Genomic DNA, 21,320 nt, shown 5'->3' with positions numbered 1-21,320 from the left:
CTGCCTCGGTCAGAGGTTCCATGTTAACCAGTCAAACTGCCTCGGTCAGAGGTTCCATGTTGACCAGTCAAACTGCCTCGGTCAGAGGTTCCATGTTGACCAGTCAAACTGCCTCGGTCAGAGGTTCCATGTTGACCAGACAAACTGCCACGGTCAGAGGTTCCATGTTAACCAGTCAAACTGCCTCGGTCAGAGGTTCCATGTTAACCAGTCAAACTGCCTCGGTCAGAGGTTCCATGTTAACCAGTCAAACTGCCACGGTCAGAGGTTCCATGTAGACCAGTCAAACTGCCACGGCCAGAGGTTCCATGTTAACCAGTCAAACTGCCACGGTCAGAGGTTCCATGTTAACCAGTCAAACTGCCTCGGTCAGAGGTTCCATGTCACCCAGACAAACTGCCTCGGTCAGAGGTTCCATCCATGTTAACCAGTCAAACTGCCACGGTCAGAGGTTCCATCCATGTTAACCAGTCAAACTGCCTCGGTCAGAGGTTCCATCCATGTTAACCAGTCAAACTGCCACGGTCAGAGGTTCCATCCATGTTAACCAGTCAAACTGCCTCGGTCAGAGGTTCCATGTTGACCAGTCAAACTGCCTCGGTCAGAGGTTCCATCCATGTTAACCAGTCAAACTGCCTCGGTCAGAGGTTCCATCCATGTTAACCAGTCAAACTGCCTCGGTCAGAGGTTCCATCCATGTTAACCAGTCAAACTGCCTCGGTCAGAGGTTCCATCCATGTTAACCAGTCAAACTGCCACGGTCAGAGGTTCCATCCATGTTAACCAGTCAAACTGCCTCGGTCAGAGGTTCCATGTTGACCAGTCAAACTGCCTCGGTCAGAGGTTCCATCCATGTTAACCAGTCAAACTGCCCCGGTCAGAGGTTCCATCCATGTCAAACTGCCACGGTCAGAGGTTCCATGTTGACCAGTCAAACTGCCTCGGTCAGAGGTTCCATCCATGTTGACCAGTCAAACTGCCCCGATCAGAGGTTCCATCCATTTTAACCAGTCAAACTGCCTCGGTCAGAGGTTCCATCCATGTTAACCAGTCAAACTGCCTCGGTCAGAGGTTCCATCCATGTTAACCAGTCAAACTGCCACGGTCAGAGGTTCCATCCATGTTAACCAGTCAAACTGCCTCGGTCAGAGGTTCCATCCATGTTAACCAGTCAAACTGCCTCGGTCAGAGGTTCCATGTTAACCAGTCAAACTGCCACGGTCAGAGGTTCCATGTTAACCAGTCAAACTGCCACGGTCAGAGGTTCCATGTTAACCAGTCAAACTGCCACGGTTAGAGGTTCCATGTTACCCAGACAAACTGCCTCGGTCAGAGGTTCCATGTTAACCAGTCAAACTGCCTCGGTCAGAGGTTCCATCCATGTTAACCAGTCAAACTGCCTCGGTCAGAGGTTCCATCCATGTTAACCAGTCAAACTGCCACGGTCAGAGGTTCCATGTTAACCAGTCAAACTGCCACGGTCAGAGGTTCCATGTTAACCAGTCAAACTGCCACGGTCAGAGGTTCCATGTTAACCAGTCAAACTGCCCCGGTCAGAGGTTCCATCCATGTTAACCAGTCAAACTGCCTCGGTCAGAGGTTCCATGTTACCCAGACAAACTGCCTCGGTCAGAGGTTCCATGTTAACCAGTCAAACTGCCACGGTCAGAGGTTCCATCCATGTTAACCAGTCAAACTGCCACGGTCAGAGGTTCCATGTTAACCAGTCAAACTGCCTCGGTCAGAGGTTCCATGTTACCCAGACAAACTGCCTCGGTCAGAGGTTCCATGTTAACCAGTCAAACTGCCACGGTCAGAGGTTCCATCCATGTTAACCAGTCAAACTGCCACAGTCAGAGGTTCCATCCATGTTAACCAGTCAAACTGCCACGGTCAGAGGTTCCATGTTAACCAGTCAAACTGCCAGCCGGGTACAACAGACAGCCGGGTACAACAGCCAGCCAGGTGTAACAGACAGCCAGCCAGCCAGGTGTAACAGACAGCCAGCCAGCCAGGTGTAACAGACAGCCAGCCAGCCAGGTGTAACAGACAGACAGCCAGGTGTAACAGACAGCCAGACAGGTGTAACAGACAGACAGCCAGGTGTAACAGACAGACAGCCAGGTGTAACAGACAGACAGCCAGGTGTAACAAACAGACAGCCAGCCAGGTGTAACAAACAGACAGCCAGCCAGGTGTAACAAACAGACAGCCAGCCAGGTGTAACAAACAGACAGCCAGCCAGGTGTAACAGACAGCCAGCCAGGTGTAACAGACAGCCAGGTGTAAGAGGCAGACAGGTGTAACAGACAGCCAGCCAGGTGTAACAGACAGCCAGCCAGGTGTAACAGACAGCCAGCCAGGTGTAACAGACAGCCAGCCAGGTGTAACAGACAGCCAGCCAGGTGTAACAGACAGCCAGCCAGGTGTAACAGACAGCCAGCCAGGTGAAACAGACAGCCAGCCAGGTGTAACAGACAGCCAGGTGTAACAGACAGCCAGGTGTAACAGACAGCCAGCCAGCCAGGTGTAACAGACAGACAGCCAGGTGTAACAGACAGCCAGCCAGGTGTAACAGACAGACAGACAGGTGTAACAGACAGCCAGACAGGTGTAACAGACAGCCAGACAGGTGTAACAGACAGACAGCCAGGTGTAACAGACAGCCAGCCAGGTGTAACAAACAGACAGCCAGCCAGGTGTAACAAACAGACAGCCAGCCAGGTGTAACAAACAGACAGCCAGCCAGGTGTAACAAACAGACAGCCAGCCAGGTGTAACAAACAGACAGCCAGCCAGGTGTAACAAACAGACAGCCAGCCAGGTGTAACAGACAGCCAGCCAGGTGTAACAGACAGCCAGCCAGGTGTAACAGACAGCCAGCCAGGTGTAAGAGACAGCCAGGTGTAAGAGGCAGACAGGTGTAACAGGCAGACAGGTGTAACAGACAGCCAGGTGTAACAGACAGCCAGGTGTAACAGACAGCCAGCCAGCCAGGTGTAACAGCCAGCCAGCCAGGTGTAACAGCCAGCCAGGTGTAACAGCCAGCCAGGTGTAACAGGCAGACAGGTGTAACAGACAGCCAGGTGTACCAGACAGCCAGCCAGGTGTAACAGACAGCCAGGTGTAACAGACAGACAGGTGTAACAGACAGACAGCCAGGTGTAACAGACAGCCGTAACAGACAGCCAGGTGTAACAGCCAGCCAGCCAGGTGTAACAGCCAGCCAGGTGTAACAGACAGACGTACCTGTTTGCTGTAGGTGTCATCAAACATACAGTTCATGATGTCTTCAGCCAGTTTGGCCTCATCAGGATCAGCAGCCCGGCCCACCCAGGTATACACTATCCCCTGGTTGTCTGTGCTCTCAAACGGCACCTACACACACACACACTATTAAGCTACTTACATTTTACACTCAATTGAAGTTCTGACAGGTTAAAGGTTTCTTTCAGTGTGATATGTCCTGTGTTATTGAGGTCAGAGGTCAGTGTGTCTCAGGTATATAACTGACCTTGAGGATGAAGCAGAACTCTGAGTTCAGGTTACCGGAGTCCGTTCCTATCTGGATGGTCCTGGAGAGAAGAGAGGAGAGGGAGAGGAGGGGGAGAGGAGAGGAGAGAAGGGGGAGAAGAGAGAGGAGAAGGGAGAAGGGGGAGAGAGGAGAGGAGAGAAGGGGGAGAAGGGAGAGGAGAGGGAGAAGAGAGAGGAGAGAGGAGAAGGGAGAAGGGGGAGAGAGGAGAGGGAGAGGAGGGGGAGAAGGGAGAGGAGGGAGGGGAGGGGAGAGAGGTGAAAGCGAGGATGAGGGAGAGAGAGAAAGAGGGCGAGAGAGAGAGAGGAGAGCAAGATAGGAGAGGGGGAGAAAGAGAAAGAGAGAGGAGAGGGAGAAAGAGAGGGCGAGGGAGGAGAGCAAGAGAGGAGAGGGAGAAAGAGAGGGCGAGGGAGGAGAGCAAGAGAGGAGAGGGAGAAAGAGGGAGAGGAGAGGAGAAAGAGGGAGAGGAGAGCAAGAGAGGAGGGGGAGAAAGAGGGAGAGGAGAGCAAGAGAGGAGGGGGAGAAAGAGGGAGAGGAGAGCAAGAGAGGAGGGGGAGAAAGAGGGAGAGGAGAGGGAGGAGGGGGAGAAAGAGGGAGAGGAGAGGGAGAGAGGAGGGGGAGAAAGAGGGAGAGGGAGAGAGGAGGGGGAGAAAGAGGGAGAGGGAGAGGAGAGGGAGAGAGGAGGGGGAGAGGAGAGCTTCAGTTGGCTTCCTCCAATGAAAAACAACGTCTCCTCGTCACAGCCGTTCTAGTGTCACGTAACCTGATTTACAGTTTGAGTACAGAGAGCCCTGCCATTGGTGCTATGTGGTAGAGGGGGTGTGTACCTGGTACAGAGAGCCCTGCCATTGGTGCTATGTGGTAGAGGGGGTGTGTACCTGGTACAGAGAGCCCTGCCATTGGTGCTATGTGGTAGAGGGGGTGTGTACCTGGTACAGAGAGCCCTGCCATTGGTGCTATGTGGTAGAGGGGGTGTGTACCTGGTACAGAGAGCGCTGCCATTGGTGCGTATGTGGTAGAGGGGGTGTGTACCTGGTACAGAGAGCGCTGCCATTGGTGCGTATGTGGTAGAGGGAGGGCTGGGCGGCATCGATCTTCTGTTTCCTCTTCCCTTTATGAACGATGAACTTCCTCTTGAAGTGAGACAGGAACTTGAGGTTCTCCTGCTGCTGAGTCATACGGACCACCTACAGAGAACAGATATATTAGGGACCGACAAAACATTAGGAACCTCTAGCGCGAGGGATGTCTCGTCCTACTGTGTGTGTGTGTGTGTACCTCCAGTTTCCCTGTGTGTGTATGTGTGTGTGTGTGTATGTATGTATGTATGTGTGTATGTATGTGTGTGTGTGGTGTGTGTGTATGTATGTGTGTGTGTATGTGTGTATGTATGTGTGTGTGTGTGTGTGGTTGTATGTGTGTGTGTGTGTTGTATGTGTGTGTGTGTGTTGTATGTGTGTGTGTGTGTGTGTGTGTGTGTGTGTGTGTGTGTGTGTGTGTGTGTGTGTGTGTGTGTGTGTGTGTGTGTGTGTGTGTGTACCTCCAGTTTCCCTGGGAAGAGACTCTCAAACTTCTTCTGCAGAGAGAAGGTGAAGGTGAGCCAGCCCATGTTGGAGGCCTGCCGGCCCTGCCAGAAATACACAACACACTGGAAGTCTTCCTCCACCCTCTCCTCCTCCTCTTCCTCTCCTCCGTGGTGGCCGTGCCTCTCCTTCTTCTCCTTGTCCTCATCGTCGTATTCTACTGGCACCCAATACCTACGCAGACAGACACACTGAGACAATACCTACACAGACACACACACTGAGACAATACCTACACAGACAGACACACTGAGACAATACCTACACAGACAGATACACACAGACACTGAGACAATACCTACACAGACACACACACTGAGACAATACCTACACAGACAGACACACTGAGACAATACCTACACAGACAGACACACTGAGACAATACCTACACAGACAGACACACTGAGACAATACCTACACAGACAGACACACTGAGACAATACCTACACACACAGACACACTGAGACAATACCTACGCACACAGACACACTGAGACAATACCTACACAGACAGACACACAGTGAGACAATACCTACACAGACAGACACACTGAGACAATACCTACACAGACAGACACACAGTGAGACAATACCTACACAGACAGACACACAGTGAGACAATACCTACGCAGACAAACACACTGAGACAATACCTACACACACTGAGACAATACCTACACAGACACACACACTGAGACAATACCTACACAGACAGACACACTGAGACAATACCTACGCAGACAGACACACTGAGACAATACCTACACAGACAGACACACTGAGACAATACCTACACAGACAGACACACTGAGACAATACCTACACAGACAGATACACTGAGACAATACCTACACACACACTGAGACAATACCTACACAGACAGACAGTCCTGAGACAATACCTACACAGACAGACACACACACACTGAGACAATACCTACACAGACAGACACACTGAGACAATACCTACACAGACAGACACACAGACAATACCTACACAGAGACAATACCTACACAGACACACACACACTCCTGAGACAATACCTACACACACACACACACACACACACACACAGTCCTGAGACAATACCTACACACACACAGTGAGACAATACCTACACAGACAGACAGACAGACACACAGAGACAATACCTACACAGACACACAGTGAGACAATACCTACACAGACAGACACTGAGACAATACCTACACAGACAGACACACTGAGACAATACCTACACAGACAGACACACTGAGACAATACCTACACAGACAGATACACTGAGACAATACCTACACAGACAGACACACACACACTGAGACAATACCTACACACACACTGAGACAATACCTACACAGACACACAGTGAGACAATACCTACACAGACAGACACACTGAGACAATACCTACACAGACAGACACACACACACTGAGACAATACCTACACACACACTGAGACAATACCTACACAGACACACACTGAGACAATACCTACACAGACAGACACACTGAGACAATACCTACACAGACAGACACACTGAGACAATACCTACACAGACACACACACTGAGACAATACCTACACAGACAGACACACTGAGACAATACCTACACAGACAGATACACTGAGACAATACCTACACAGACAGACACACTGAGACAATACCTACACAGACAGACACACACTGAGACAATACCTACACAGACACACACACTGAGACAATACCTACACAGACACACTGAGACAATACCTACACACACAGACACACTGAGACAATACCTACACAGACACACACAGACAATACCTACACAGACAGACACACTGAGACAATACCTACACAGACAGATACACTGAGACAATACCTACACAGACACACTGAGACAATACCTACACAGACAGACAGTCCTGAGACAATACCTACACAGACAGACACACACACACACTGAGACAATACCTACACACACACTGAGACAATACCTACACAGACAGACACACTGAGACAATACCTACACAGACAGACACACTGAGACAATACCTACACAGACACTGAGACAATACCTACACAGACACACACTGAGACAATACCTACACAGACAGACACACTGAGACAATACCTACACAGACAGACACACAGACAATACCTACACAGACAGACACACAGACAATACCTACACAGACAGACACACAGAGACAATACCTACACAGACACACACACACTCCTGAGACAATACCTACACAGACAGACAGACACACAGAGACAATACCTACACAGACAGACAGACACACAGAGACAATACCTACACAGACACACGGTCCTGAGACAATACCTACACACACACTGAGACAATACCTACACACACACTGAGACAATACCTACACACACACTGAGACAATACCTACACACACACTGAGACAATACCTACACACACACTGAGACAATACCTACACAGACACACACTGAGACAATACCTACACAGACAGACACACTGAGACAATACCTACACAGACAGACACACTGAGACAATACCTACACAGACACACTGAGACAATACCTACACAGACAGACACACTGAGACAATACCTACACAGACAGATACACTGAGACAATACCTACACAGACAGACACACTGAGACAATACCTACACAGACAGACACACACTGAGACAATACCTACACAGACACACACACTGAGACAATACCTACACAGACACACTGAGACAATACCTACACACACAGACACACTGAGACAATACCTACACAGACACACACAGACAATACCTACACAGACAGACACACTGAGACAATACCTACACAGACAGATACACTGAGACAATACCTACACAGACACACTGAGACAATACCTACACAGACAGACAGTCCTGAGACAATACCTACACAGACAGACACACACACACACTGAGACAATACCTACACACACACTGAGACAATACCTACACAGACAGACACACTGAGACAATACCTACACAGACAGACACACTGAGACAATACCTACACAGACACTGAGACAATACCTACACAGACACACACTGAGACAATACCTACACAGACAGACACACTGAGACAATACCTACACAGACAGACACACAGACAATACCTACACAGACAGACACACAGACAATACCTACACAGACAGACACACAGAGACAATACCTACACAGACACACACACACTCCTGAGACAATACCTACACAGACAGACAGACACACAGAGACAATACCTACACAGACAGACAGACACACAGAGACAATACCTACACAGACACACGGTCCTGAGACAATACCTACACACACACTGAGACAATACCTACACACACACTGAGACAATACCTACACACACACTGAGACAATACCTACACACACACTGAGACAATACCTACACACACACTGAGACAATACCTACACACACACTGAGACAATACCTACACACACACTGAGACAATACCTACACACACACACACACAAAATGCATGAAGACATGGCGAAAGGTCAAGCTGTGTGTTGCTGGTTTCCATGTTATCTGTTGTCTGTAGCTTGTGAGGTGTAGAAACACTGTTGCTTTTATGAATGTTGTTCTATGTTGCTCTGTCTGTATGCTACGTCTTGCTTGTTCTATGTTGCTCTGTCTGTATGCTACATCTTGCTTGTTCTCTGTTGCTCTGTCTGTATGCTACGTCTTGCTTGTTCTATGTTGCTCTGTCTGTATGCTACGTCTTGCTTGTTCTATGTTGCTCTGTCTGTATGCTACGTCTTGCTTGTTCTATGTTGCTCTATCTGTATGCTACGTCTTGCTTGTTCTCTGTTGCTCTGTCTGTATGCTACGTCTTGCTTGTTCTATGTTGCTCTGTCTGTATGCTACATCTTGCTTGTTCTCTGTTGCTCTGTCTGTATGCTACGTCTTGCTTGTTCTATGTTGCTCTGTCTGTATGCTACGTCTTGCTTGTTCTATGTTGCTCTGTCTGTATGCTACGTCTTGCTTGTTCTATGTTGCTCTATCTGTATGCTACGTCTTGCTTGTTCTCTGTTGCTCTGTCTGTATGCTACGTCTTGCTTGTTCTCTGTTGCTCTGGCTGTATGCTACGTCTTGCTTGATCTATGCTGCTCTGGCTGTATGCTACGTCTTGCTTGTTCTCTGTATGCTACGTCTTGCTTGTTCTGTTGCTCTGGCTGTATGCTACGTCTTGCTTGATCTATGTTGTTCTGTCTGTATGCTACGTCTTGCTTGTCCTATGTATGCTACGTCTTGCTTGTTCTGTTGCTCTGTCTGTATGCTACGTCTTGCTTGTCCTATGTTGCTCACTGCTCAATGATTGTCTATATTGTAATTGTTTTTAATAACCTGCCCAGGGACTGCGGTTGAAAATTAGCCGGCACTTTTACTGAAACGTTGATTAATGTGCACTGTCCCTGTAAAAATAAAATAAACTCAAACTCAACACACACACACACTGAGACAATACCTACACACACACACAGTCCTGAGACAGACCCACAGTCCTCCTACAGTCCTGAGACAGACCCACAGTCCTCCTACAGTCCTGAGACAGACCCACAGTCCTCCTACAGTCCTGAGACAGACCCACTGTCCTGAGACAGACCTACAGCCCTCCCACAGTCCTCCTACAGTCCTGAGACAGACCCACAGTCCTCCTACAGTCCTGAGACAGACCCACAGTCCTGAGACAGACCCACAGTCCTCCTACAGTCCTGAGACAGACCCACAGTCCTCCCACAGTCCTGAGACAGACCTACAGTCCTGAGACAGACCTACAGTCCTCCTACAGTCCTGAGACAGACCCACAGCCCTCCTACAGTCCTGAGACAGACCCACAGTCCTCCTACAGTCCTGAGACAGACCCACAGCCCTCCTACAGTCCTGAGACAGACCCACAGTCCTCCCACAGTCCTGAGACAGACCCACAGCCCTCCTACAGTCCTGAGACAGACCCACAGCCCTCCCACAGTCCTGAGACAGACCTACAGTCCTGAGACAGACCCACAGCCCTCCTACAGTCCTGAGACAGACCCACAGCCCTCCCACAGTCCTGAGACAGACCCACAGTCCTCCCACAGTCCTGAGACAGACCCACAGTCCTCCTTACAGTCCTGAGACAGACCCACAGTCCTCCCACAGTCCTGAGACAGACCTACAGTCCTGAGACAGACCTACAGTCCTGAGACAGACCCACAGTCCTCCTACAGTCCTGAGACAGACCTACAGTCCTCCTACAGTCCTGAGACAGACCCACAGTCCTCCTACAGTCCTGAGACAGACCCACAGTCCTCCTACAGTCCTGAGACAGACCTACAGTCCTGAGACAGACCTACAGTCCTGAGACAGACCTACAGTCCTGAGACAGACCTACAGTCCAGAGACAGACCTACAGTCCTGAGACAGACCTACAGTCCTCCTACAGTCCTGAGACAGACCTACAGTCCTCCTACAGTCCTGAGACAGACCTACAGTCCTGAGACAAACCTACAGTCCTCCTACAGTCCTGAGACAGACCTACAGTCCTCCTACAGTCCTGAGACAGACCTACAGTCCTGAGACAGACCTACAGTCCTGAGACAAACCTACAGTCCTGAGACAGACCTACAGTTCTGAGACAAACCTACAGTCCTCTCTCTGTCTGTCTGGTGTGAGTGAGTGAGTGAGTGAGTGAGTGAGTGAGTGAGTGAGTGGTGTGGTGTGTGTGTGTGTACCTGCACAGGAAGACGTAGCAGTCCTGTGTGTGTGTGTGTGTGTGTGTGTGTGTGGGGGGGGGGGGGGGTGTGGTGTGGTGTGTGTGTGTGTGTACCTGCACAGGAAGACGTAGCAGTCCTGTGTGTGTGTGTGTGTGTGGGGGTGGGGGGGGGTGTGGTGTGGTGTGTGTGGTGTGGTGTGGTGTGTGTGTGTGTGTACCTGCACAGGAAGACGTAGCAGTCCTGTGTGTGGAAGTGTCCAAACTCCTCCTCCGGCAGACGAGCAAACTTCTTCCCCTCCAACACAAATCCCTCCATTCCATCCAGATCCTCATTCCACTCCTCCATCATCTGCTCTGCCTGGAGAGAGGAGGAGGAGGGGGAGGAGGAGGGGAGGGGAGGGGGAAAGAGGGGGAAAGAGGGGAGAGGGAGGGGGAGGAGAAGGAGAAGAGAGAGGAGGGGGAAAGAGAGGAGAAGGAGAAGAGAGAGGAGGGGGAAAGAGGGGAGAGGGAGGGAGGGGGAGGAGAAGGGAGAGGGAAGAGGGAGGAGGAAGAGGGAGCAGGAAGAGGGAAGAGGAAGGAGAGGGAAGAGGGAGAGGGAGGAGGAAGAGGGAGGAGGAAGAGGGAGGAGGAAGAGGGAGGAGGAAGAGGAAGGAGGAAGAGGAAGGAGAGGGAAGAGGGAAGAAGGAAGATGAAAAAGCTGCCACTAATAACAACACATTCCTATGGATCCGCTCTGTAGCGCCAGCGACCAGGAGAGACGGGGTTTTATGGCAACAAGGGTGAATAAAGTGTTGACAGCGCTGAAGACGACGCTGAAACATCAAGTCCCAAAAACAGCGGCTGTATTCGCTGACAGTCTCTCATCCTGGTTATGTGATGTCATCCACCATGATCTGAGCTATCTGATTGGCCAGAGGTAGGCCAACTGCCCCTACCTCCAACAGAGGGGGGCTGAATCAACTGCCCCTCCTTCCAACAGAGGGGGGCTGAATCAACTGCCCCTCCCTCCAACAGAGGGTGGCTGAATCAACTGCCCCTACCAAGAACCAGAGTTTACACACCAGCTGATGTTTAGGGCCATGGGGGGTTGTCTGGGGAGGAAGAGGGCTGTTTACCTCAGTGAGGGCCATGGGGGGGTTGTCTGGGGAGGAAGAGGGCTGTTTACCTCAGTGAGGGCCATGGGGGGTTGTCTGGGGAGGAAGAGGGCTGTTTACCTCAGTGAGGGCCATGGGGGGTTGTCTGGGGAGGAAGAGGGCTGTTTACCTCAGTGAGGGCCATGGGGGGTTGTCTGGGGAGGAAGAGGGCGGTGAGGTCAGCCTTCATCTCATCTTTCTTCTCAGCATCCTTCTTGACCTGAGACAGACAAGACAGGTCACACATTTTAAAGACCTAATTTGAATCCACCAATCAAGTCCAAAAACAGGATCCAAACATGAGAAAGGTCCCTGTCTGCATGGTACTAAAGGGCTTTACTCAAAGCCAGTGGGCAGGTCATTAGCAAAGATAGAAACAAGTCAAAGGGGCCTAGAAAGCTGCCCTGGGGAATTCCTAATTCTACCAGTAAGGGGCCTAGAAAGCTGCCCTAGGGAATTCCTAATTCTACCAGTAAGGGGCCTAGACAGCTGCCCTAGGGAATTCCAGGGTTAGAGTTAGGGGTCAGGGTTAAAAGGTCAAGAGTTAAGGCACCATCAAGTAGCAAGGTAAAGGATCATTAGAAGAGCTACACCAAACTAGTTGCTAGAGGGAGCTAACTAGCACACACCCCTACACTAAGCAAGTTGATAGAGGGAGCTAGCTAGCTAGCATACCCACCTACACCAAGCTAGTTGATAGAAGGAGCTAGCTAGCATACCCACCTACACCAAGCTGGTTGATAGAGGGAACTAGCTAGCTAGCATACACCCCCACACCAAGCTAGTTGATAGAGGGAGCTAGCTAGCATACACCCCTACACCAAGCTAGTTGATAGAGGGAGCTAGCTAGCATACACCCCTACACCAAGCTAGTTGATAGAGGGAGCTAGCTAGCATACCCCCCTACACCAAGCATACACCCACACACCAAGCTAGTTGATAGAGGGAGCCAGTATGAGGATTCTGTGTTATGCACTACAGCCAGTTACCATATATGTGATTGAATATTATCTGCTGTTGGCTTGTGTGGATGTATGTATGTGTTTTGCAACACAGCTGACTTGAAACATTGTTAACAGTTTCAGGGCCATGGGCCTTTCTCATGATGGACAAATACAGAATAACATAAAAACGGATGCATGCAGAACGTAGTGTAGCAAACAGACTGGTACCAGCTCGTATGACAACAATCAACGATAGGCTGGGTGAGTCTAAACCACGCCCAGTCTCTACTCTGACAGGCTGGCTCGGAAGCAGGAACTATTTCTGTCAGAGTATATTTAAAATATCTTTGTCAAGAACAAGTTAGTTCTCTGACAACAGGTCGTGTTACTCACCTTCCCCTGTAGCTAGCTAGCATACACCGCTACACAACAGGTCGTGTTACTCACCTTCCCCTGTAGCTAGCTAGCATACACCGCTACACAACAGGCCGTGTTACTCACCTTCCCCTGTAGCTAGCTAGCATACACCCCTACACAACAGGTCGTGTTACTCACCTTCCCCTGTAGCTAGCTAGCATACACCCCTATACAACTGGTCGTGTTACTCACCTTCCCCTGTAGCTAGCTAGCATACACCCCTACACAACAGGTCGTGTTACTCACCTTCCCCTGTAGCTAGCTAGCATACACCGCTACACAACAGGTCGTGTTACTCACCTTCCCCTGTAGCTAGCTAGCAAACACCCCTACACAACAGGTCGTGTTACTCACCTTCCCCTGTAATCCTTGCTGTTGCTCTACACTCTCAGCTGCTCTGGTGTAGTCCACCTTCAGGACATCATCCCAGTTCTGAAACTTAGACTTAAACACCTGGAGAAAGAGACAGAGAGAGACACATAGAGAGCGAGACAGAGACAGAGATTCAGAGACAGAGATTCAGAGACAGAGATTCAGAGACAGAGATTCAGAGACAGAGATTCAGAGACAGAGATTCAGAGACAATTGAGAGACAGAGGGAGAGAGGGTTAGTGTGTAGTCCACCTTTAGGACATCCTTCTAGTTGTTAAACTTAAACACTCGGAAAAGGGAGGGGAGTTGGAATGTCATGTCAACTCTTGTTAAGTATTTCCCTTGCCAAGTCATTTGACCCCTTGCCAAGTCATTTGACCCCTTGCCAAGTCATTTGACCCCTTGCCAAGAAGGCCAGCATCTCGGGGTTGCATCTTCACTGTTGACGTTGAGACTGGCGTTTTGGGGGAACTATTTAATGAAGCTGCCAGTTGAGGACTTGTGAGGCATCTTCTGTTTCTCAAACTAGACACTCTAATGCACTTGTCCTCCTGCTCAGTTGTGCACCCGGGCCTCCCACTCCTCAGTTTGATCGGTACCCCCTGTATATAGCCTCCACATTGACTCTGTTGGAGACTGAGGTTGGTATATTTTCAACCCAGGCCCTATTGTATTCACATTGGGATATGGATGAAGTTGCACTTCCTAGGGCTTCCACTAGATGTCAACTGTCTTTAGAAACTTGAATGAGGCTTCCGTGTTGTGGGACTGAATAAGAGCTGAATGAGTCAGAATACTGGCAGAGAGCCATTTCCTGGTCACGCACAAACCACATGAGAGCGACCTGCTTTCCATTGCTTCTGCAGACACAAAGGAATTCTCCGGTTGGAACTTCATTCAAGATTTATGATAAAAACATCCTAATGATTGATTCTATATTTAGTTTGAAATGTTTCTTCGACCTGTAATATAACTTTTTGTCCGAAGTAATGCTCGACCTGCATGACCGTTTGGATTTATTTACCTACCACGCTAACAAAAGTAGCTACTTGGACATAAATAATGGACAATATCGAACAAATCAAGCATTTATTGTGGAACTAGGATTCCTGAGAGTGCATTCTGATGAAGATCAAAGGGAATATTTTTCATGAAATTTCTGGTTTCTGTTGACTCCAACATGGCAGCTAATTTCATTATTTCTCTGAGCGCCATCTCAGATTATTGCATGGTTTGCTTTTTCTGTAAAGTTTTTTTTAAATCTGACACAGCGGTTGAATTAAGGAGAGGTATATCTATAATTCCATGTGTATAACTTGTATTATCATCTACATGTAAGATGAGTATTTCTGTTGAATCGATGTGGCTATGCAAAATATGAAGAACATGAAGTCCTATGAGTCCTATGAGTGTCATCTGATGAAGATCATCAAAGGTTAGTGATTCATTTTATCTCCATTTGTGCTTTTTGTTACTCCTCTCTTTGGCTGGAAAATGGCTGTGTTAATTCTGTGGCTTGGTGGTCACCAAACATAATCGTTTGGTGTGCTTTCGCTGTAAAGCATATTTGAAATCGACACAACCTACAGGAGGGTCTCTCTCCAGGAACAGGGTTGGAGTTAAAACCTACAGGAGGGTCTCTCTCCAGGAACAGGGTAGGAGTTAAAACCTACAGGAGGGGCTCTCTCCAGGAACAGGGTTGGAGTTAAAACCCACAGGAGGGTCTCTCTCCAGGAACAGGGTTGGAGTTACAACCCACAGGAGGGTCTCTCTCCAGGAACAGGGTTGGAGTTAAAACCCACAGGAGGGTCTCTCTCCAGGAACAGGGTTGGAGTTAAAACCTCCAGGAGGGTCTCTCTCCAGGAACAGGGTTGGAGTTAAAACCCACAGGTGGATATCTGCCTACCTGGCACTCTGTCCCCTCCAGGTTCCTGGTAACAGTAGCGTGTTTGGGGCGGTGCAGCATAGTGCAGACTTCCTGTCCCAGCTTCAGAGCGGCTGCTCTCACCAGACGAGGAGACTTCCTCCCGATCCAGATAAACACATCAGACAGACAGTCCAGGATATACACTCCTTTAGTGTCCAGCAGGGTCTGGAGCTAGACAGACAGAGATGAGAGAGAGACAGACATGTACACTCCTTTAGTGTCCAGCAGGGTCTGGAGCTAGACAGACAGAGATGAGAGAGAGACAGACATGTACACTCCTTTAGTGTCCAGCAGGGTCTGGAGCTAGACAGACAGAGATGAGAGAGAGAGACAGAGATGTACACTCCTTTAGTGTCCAGCAGGGTCTGGAGCTAGACAGACAGAGATGAGAGAGAGACAGAGATGTACACTCCTTTAGTGTCCAGCAGGGTCTGGAGCTAGACAGACAGAGATGAGAGAGAGACAGATGTACACTCCTTTAGTGTCCAGCAGGGTCTGGAGCGAGAGACACAGAGATGAGAGAGAGACAGAGACACATGAGAGAGACAGACAGACAGCGAGACAGACAGCGAGACAGACAGCGAGACAGACAGACAGAGAGACAGACAGACAGAGAGACAGACAGACAGAGAGACAGACAGACAGACAGACAGACAGACAGAGAGACAGACAGACAGAGAGACAGACAGACAGAGAGACAGACAGACAGAGAGACAGACAGACTGATTATAATAGAACAGGTTACCTATGCAGTTTAGTTACACCACAGTTACCCCATAGTTACACCAGTTACCCCATAGTTACACCACAGTTACCCCATAGTTACACCACAGTTACCCCATAGTTACACCACAGTTACCCCATAGTTACACCAGTTACCCCATAGTTACACCACAGTTACCCCATAGTTACACCAGTTACCCCATAGTTACACCACAGTTACCCCATAGTTACACCACAGTTACCCCATAGTTACACCACAGTTACCCCATAGTTACACCACAGTTACCCCATAGTTACACCAGTTACCCCATAGTTACACCACAGTTACCCCATAGTTACACCAGTTACCCCATAGTTACACCACAGTTACCCCATAGTTACACCAGTTACCCCATAGTTACACCAGTTACCCCATAGTTACACCAGTTACCCCATAGTTACACCACAGTTACCCCATAGTTACACCAGTTACCCCATAGTTACCAGTCGTAGTTCCGGCAGTTTGTCCAGTTTGACCTTCTCTTTGTGTTCCACTGACAGCTTGTAGTTGATTTGAGGGAGCTCCAGATATCCCAGACCCAGACCCACCTAATCAACAACAACAAAAACATTATCCCAGACCCACCTAAACAACAACAACATTATCCCAGACCCACCTAAACAACAACAACATTATCCCAGACCCACCTAAACAACAACATTATCCCAGACCCACCTAAACAACAATATCCCAGACCCACCTAAACAACATTATCCCAGACCCACCTAAACAACATTATCCCAGACCCACCTAAACAACAACAACATTATCCCAGACCCACCTAAACAACAATATCCCAGACCCACCTAAACAACAATATCCCAGACCCACCTAAACAACATTATCCCAGACCCACCTAAACAACAACAACATTATCCCAGACCCACCTAAACAACAACAACATTATCCCAGACCCACCTAAACAACAACAACATTATCCCAGACCCACCTAAACAACAACATTATCCCAGACCCACCTAAACAACAACAACATTATCCCAGACCCACCTAAACAACAACATTATCCCAGACCCACCTAAACAACAACATCCCAGACCCACCTAAACAACAACATCCCAGACCCACCTAAACAACAATATCCCAGACCCACCTAAACAACAACATCATCCCAGACCCACCTAAACAACAACATCATCCCAGACCCACCTAAACAACAACATCATCCCAGACCCACCTAAACAACAACATCATCCCAGACCCACCTAAACAACAACATTATCCCAGACCCACCTAAACAACAACAACATTATCCCAGACCCACCTAAACAACAACAACATTATCCCAGACCCACCTAAACAACAACAACATTATCCCAGACCCACCTAAACAACAACAACATTATCCCAGACCCACCTAAACAACAACAACATTATCCCAGACCCACCTAAACAACAACATTATCCCAGACCCACCTAAACAACAATATCCCAGACCCACCTAAACAACAATATCCCAGACCCACCTAAACAACAACAACAATATCCCAGACCCACCTAAACAACAACAACATCATCATCCCAGACCCACCTAAACAACAACATCATCCCAGACCCACCTAAACAACAACAATATCCCAGACCCACCTAAACAACAACATCATCCCAGACCCACCTAAACAACAACATCATCCCAGACCCACCTAAACAACAACATCATCCCAGACCCACCTAAACAACATTATCCCAGACCCAGACCTACCTAAACAACAACATTAACCCAGACCCAAATAAAGAATTAAATGTCATGGGTCAGAGGTCAGGGGGTACCTTGTATAGTTTGGGTCGTACGGGTGTGAGGTCATCAGGGACGTGTCTGATTAGAGGTCAGGGGTCAGAGGTCAGGGAGTTACCTTGTATAGTTTGGGTCGTACGGGTGTGAAGTCATCAGGGACGTGTCTGATTAGAGGTCAGAGGTCAGGGAGTTACCTTGTATAGTTTGGGTCATACGGGTGTGAGGTCATCAGGGACGTGTCTGAATAGAGGTCAGAGGTCAGGGAGTTACCTTGTATAGTTTGGGTCATACGGGTGTGAGGTCATCAGGGACGTGTCTGAATAGAGGTCAGAGGTCAGGGAGTTACCTTGTATAGTTTGGGTCGTACGGGTTTGAAGTCATCAGGGACGTGTCTGATTAGAGGTCAGGGGTCAGGGAGTTACCTTGTATAGTTTGGGTCGTACGGGTTTGAAGTCATCAGGGACGTGTCTGATTAGAGGTCAGAGGTCAGGGAGTTACCTTGTATAGTTTGGGTCGTACGGGTTTGAAGTCATCAGGGACGTGTCTGATTAGAGGTCAGAGGTCAGGGAGTTACCTTGTATAGTTTGGGTCGTACGGGTTTGAAGTCATCAGGGACGTGTCTGATTAGAGGTCAGGGAGTTACCTTGTATAGTTTGGGTCGTACGGGTGTGAGGTCATCAGGGACGTGTCTGATTAGAGGTCAGGGAGTTACCTTGTATAGTTTGGGTCGTACGGGTTTGAAGTCATCAGGGACGTGTCTGATTAGAGGTCAGAGGTCAGGGAGTTACCTTGTATAGTTTGGGTCGTACGGGTTTGAAGTCATCAGGGACGTGTCTGATTAGAGGTCAGAGGTCAGGGAGTTACCTTGTATAGTTTGGGTCGTACGGGTTTGAAGTCATCAGGGACGTGTCTGATTAGAGGTCAGAGGTCAGGGAGTTACCTTGTATAGTTTGGGTCGTACGGGTGTGAAGTCATCAGGGACGTGTCTGATTAGAGGTCAGAGGTCAGGGAGTTACCTTGTATAGTTTGGGTCGTACGGGTTTGAAGTCATCAGGGACGTGTCTGATTAGAGGTCAGAGGTCAGGGAGTTACCTTGTATAGTTTGGGTCGTACGGGTTTGAAGTCATCAGGGACGTGTCTGATTAGAGGTCAGAGGTCAGGGAGTTACCTTGTATAGTTTGGGTCGTACGGGTTTGAAGTCATCAGGGACGTGTTTGCGTATCTCTTCAGGTTGTCCTCCCAGAACCTCCCAGAAGTTAGGAGGTTCCTGACTCTGCTGCAGGGTGGTGATCTCTGCCTTCCCCTTACGCTCATTCTTATTGATCTTCTCTGCAAACAGCCTACACACACACAGTCAGAGACATTCATGGGCAGGCACACACGAACACACACACCAGGTCGCAGGTTGGTAGCCTAGTGGTTAGAGCATTGGACTTGTAACGAAAAGGTTGCAAGATGCCCCTGAACAAGGCAGTTAACCCCCTGTTCCCCGGTAGGCCGTCGTCCTGCCCCTGAACAAGGCAGTTAACCCCCTGTTCCCCGGTTGGCCGTCGTCCTGCCCCTGAACAAGGCAGTTAACCCCCTGCTCCCCGGTTGGCCGTCGTCCTGCCCCTGAACAAGGCAGTTAACCCACTGTTCCCCGGTAGGCCGTCGTCCTGCCCCTGAACAAGGCAGTTAACCCACTGCTCCCCGGTTGGCCGTCGTCCTGCCCCTGAACAAGGCAGTTAACCCCCTGTTCCCCGGTTGGCCGTCGTCCTGCCCCTGAACAAGGCAGTTGGCCGTCGTCCTGCCCCTGAACAAGGCAGTTAACCCACTGTTCCCCGGTAGGCCGTCGTCCTGCCCCTGAACAAGGCAGTTAACCCACTGTTCCCCGGTAGGCCGTCGTCCTGCCCCTGAACAAGGCAGTTAACCCACTGTTCCCCGGTAGGCCGTCGTCCTGCCCCTGAACAAGGCAGTTAACCCACTGCTCCCCGGTTGGCCGTCGTCCTGCCCCTGAACAAGGCAGTTAACCCCCTGCTCCCCGGTTGGCCGTCGTCCTGCCCCTGAACAAGGCAGTTAACCCACTGTTCCCCGGTAGGCTGTCGTCCTGCCCCTGAACAAGGCAGTTAACCCCCTGTTCCCCGGTAGGCCGTCGTCCTGCCCCTGAACAAGGCAGTTAACCCACTGCTCCCCGGTTGGCCGTCGTCCTGCCCCTGAACAAGGCAGTTAACCCACTGTTCCCCGGTAGGCCGTCGTCCTGCCCCTGAACAAGGCAGTTAACCCCCTGTTCCCCGGTAGGCCGTCGTCCTGCCCCTGAACAAGGCAGTTAACCCCCTGTTCCCCGGTAGGCCGTCGTCCTGCCCCTGAACAAGGCAGTTAACCCCCTGTTCCCCAGTAGGCCGTCGTCCTGCCCCTGAACAAGGCAGTTAACCCACTGTCGTCCTGCCCCTGAACAAGGCAGTTAACCCACTGCTCCCCGGTAGGCCGTCGTGGAAAATAACAATTTATTCTGAACTGACTTGCCTAGTTAAATAAAAGGTAAAAAAATCTAATTCTTATCTACAATGACTGCCAAACCCAGATGACGCTGTGCCAATTGTGTAAATAAAGTTTAAATTCAAAAACGCCAGAGTGAGGTGTTTAGAACTGTACGTTCAACAGCCCCCCCCGACTCAGCGGACACCCCACCCCCTCTCTCTCGGAGGACCGGGGCCCTAGGACCATGCCTCAGGACTACCTGACATGATGACTCCTTGCTGTCCCCAGTCCACCTGGCCGTGCTGCTGCTCCAGTTTCAACTGTTCTGCCTTATTATTATTGGACCATGCTGGTCATTTATGAACATTTGAACATCTTGGCCATGTTCTGTTATAATCTCCACCCGGCACAGCCAGAAGAGGACTGGCCACCCCACACAGCCTGGTTCCTCTCTAGGTTTCTTCCTAGGTTTTGGCCTTTCTAGGGAGTTTTTCCGAGCCACCGTGCTTCTACACCTGCATTGTTTGCTGTTTGGGGTTTTAGGCTGGGTTTCTGTACAGCACTTTGAGATATCAGCTGATGTAAGAAGGGCTTTATAAATACATTTGATTTGATTTGTTTTGATTTAGTGGTACCGGCCAGAGTAGCGTTGGTGTGTGTTAGTTACCGGGCCTTAGTGGTACCGGCCAGAGTAGCGTTGGTGTGTGTTAGTTACCAGGCCTTAGTGGTACCGGCC

General features: G+C 49.6%; 1 protein-coding gene across 2 annotated transcripts in view; it reads right to left on the bottom strand.

Moving 5' to 3' along the window:
* The window catches only part of LOC135538769 (protein flightless-1 homolog), a 92,340-nt gene that overhangs the window by 8,731 nt on the left and 62,289 nt on the right, over positions 1 to 21,320 (bottom strand). For both annotated transcript variants that reach the window (XM_064964682.1, XM_064964683.1), the window contains exons 19-28: positions 19,296 to 19,467; positions 16,818 to 16,922; positions 15,591 to 15,782; positions 13,667 to 13,765; positions 12,082 to 12,171; positions 11,037 to 11,176; positions 5,073 to 5,289; positions 4,565 to 4,719; positions 3,515 to 3,575; positions 3,250 to 3,378 (exon numbers count right to left, since the gene is read on the bottom strand). In XM_064964682.1, the coding sequence (XP_064820754.1) occupies positions 3,250 to 3,378; positions 3,515 to 3,575; positions 4,565 to 4,719; positions 5,073 to 5,289; positions 11,037 to 11,176; positions 12,082 to 12,171; positions 13,667 to 13,765; positions 15,591 to 15,782; positions 16,818 to 16,922; positions 19,296 to 19,467 (1,360 nt within the window). The remainder of the gene's footprint in view (positions 1 to 3,249; positions 3,379 to 3,514; positions 3,576 to 4,564; positions 4,720 to 5,072; positions 5,290 to 11,036; positions 11,177 to 12,081; positions 12,172 to 13,666; positions 13,766 to 15,590; positions 15,783 to 16,817; positions 16,923 to 19,295; positions 19,468 to 21,320) is intronic.

Source organism: Oncorhynchus masou, unplaced genomic scaffold (assembly GCF_036934945.1).
Source record: "Oncorhynchus masou masou isolate Uvic2021 unplaced genomic scaffold, UVic_Omas_1.1 unplaced_scaffold_181, whole genome shotgun sequence".
NCBI classification, from domain to species: Eukaryota; Metazoa; Chordata; class Actinopteri; order Salmoniformes; family Salmonidae; genus Oncorhynchus; species Oncorhynchus masou.
Note: the sequence above shows the minus strand (reverse complement) of the source record. Positions and strands in the feature narration are given on the sequence as shown.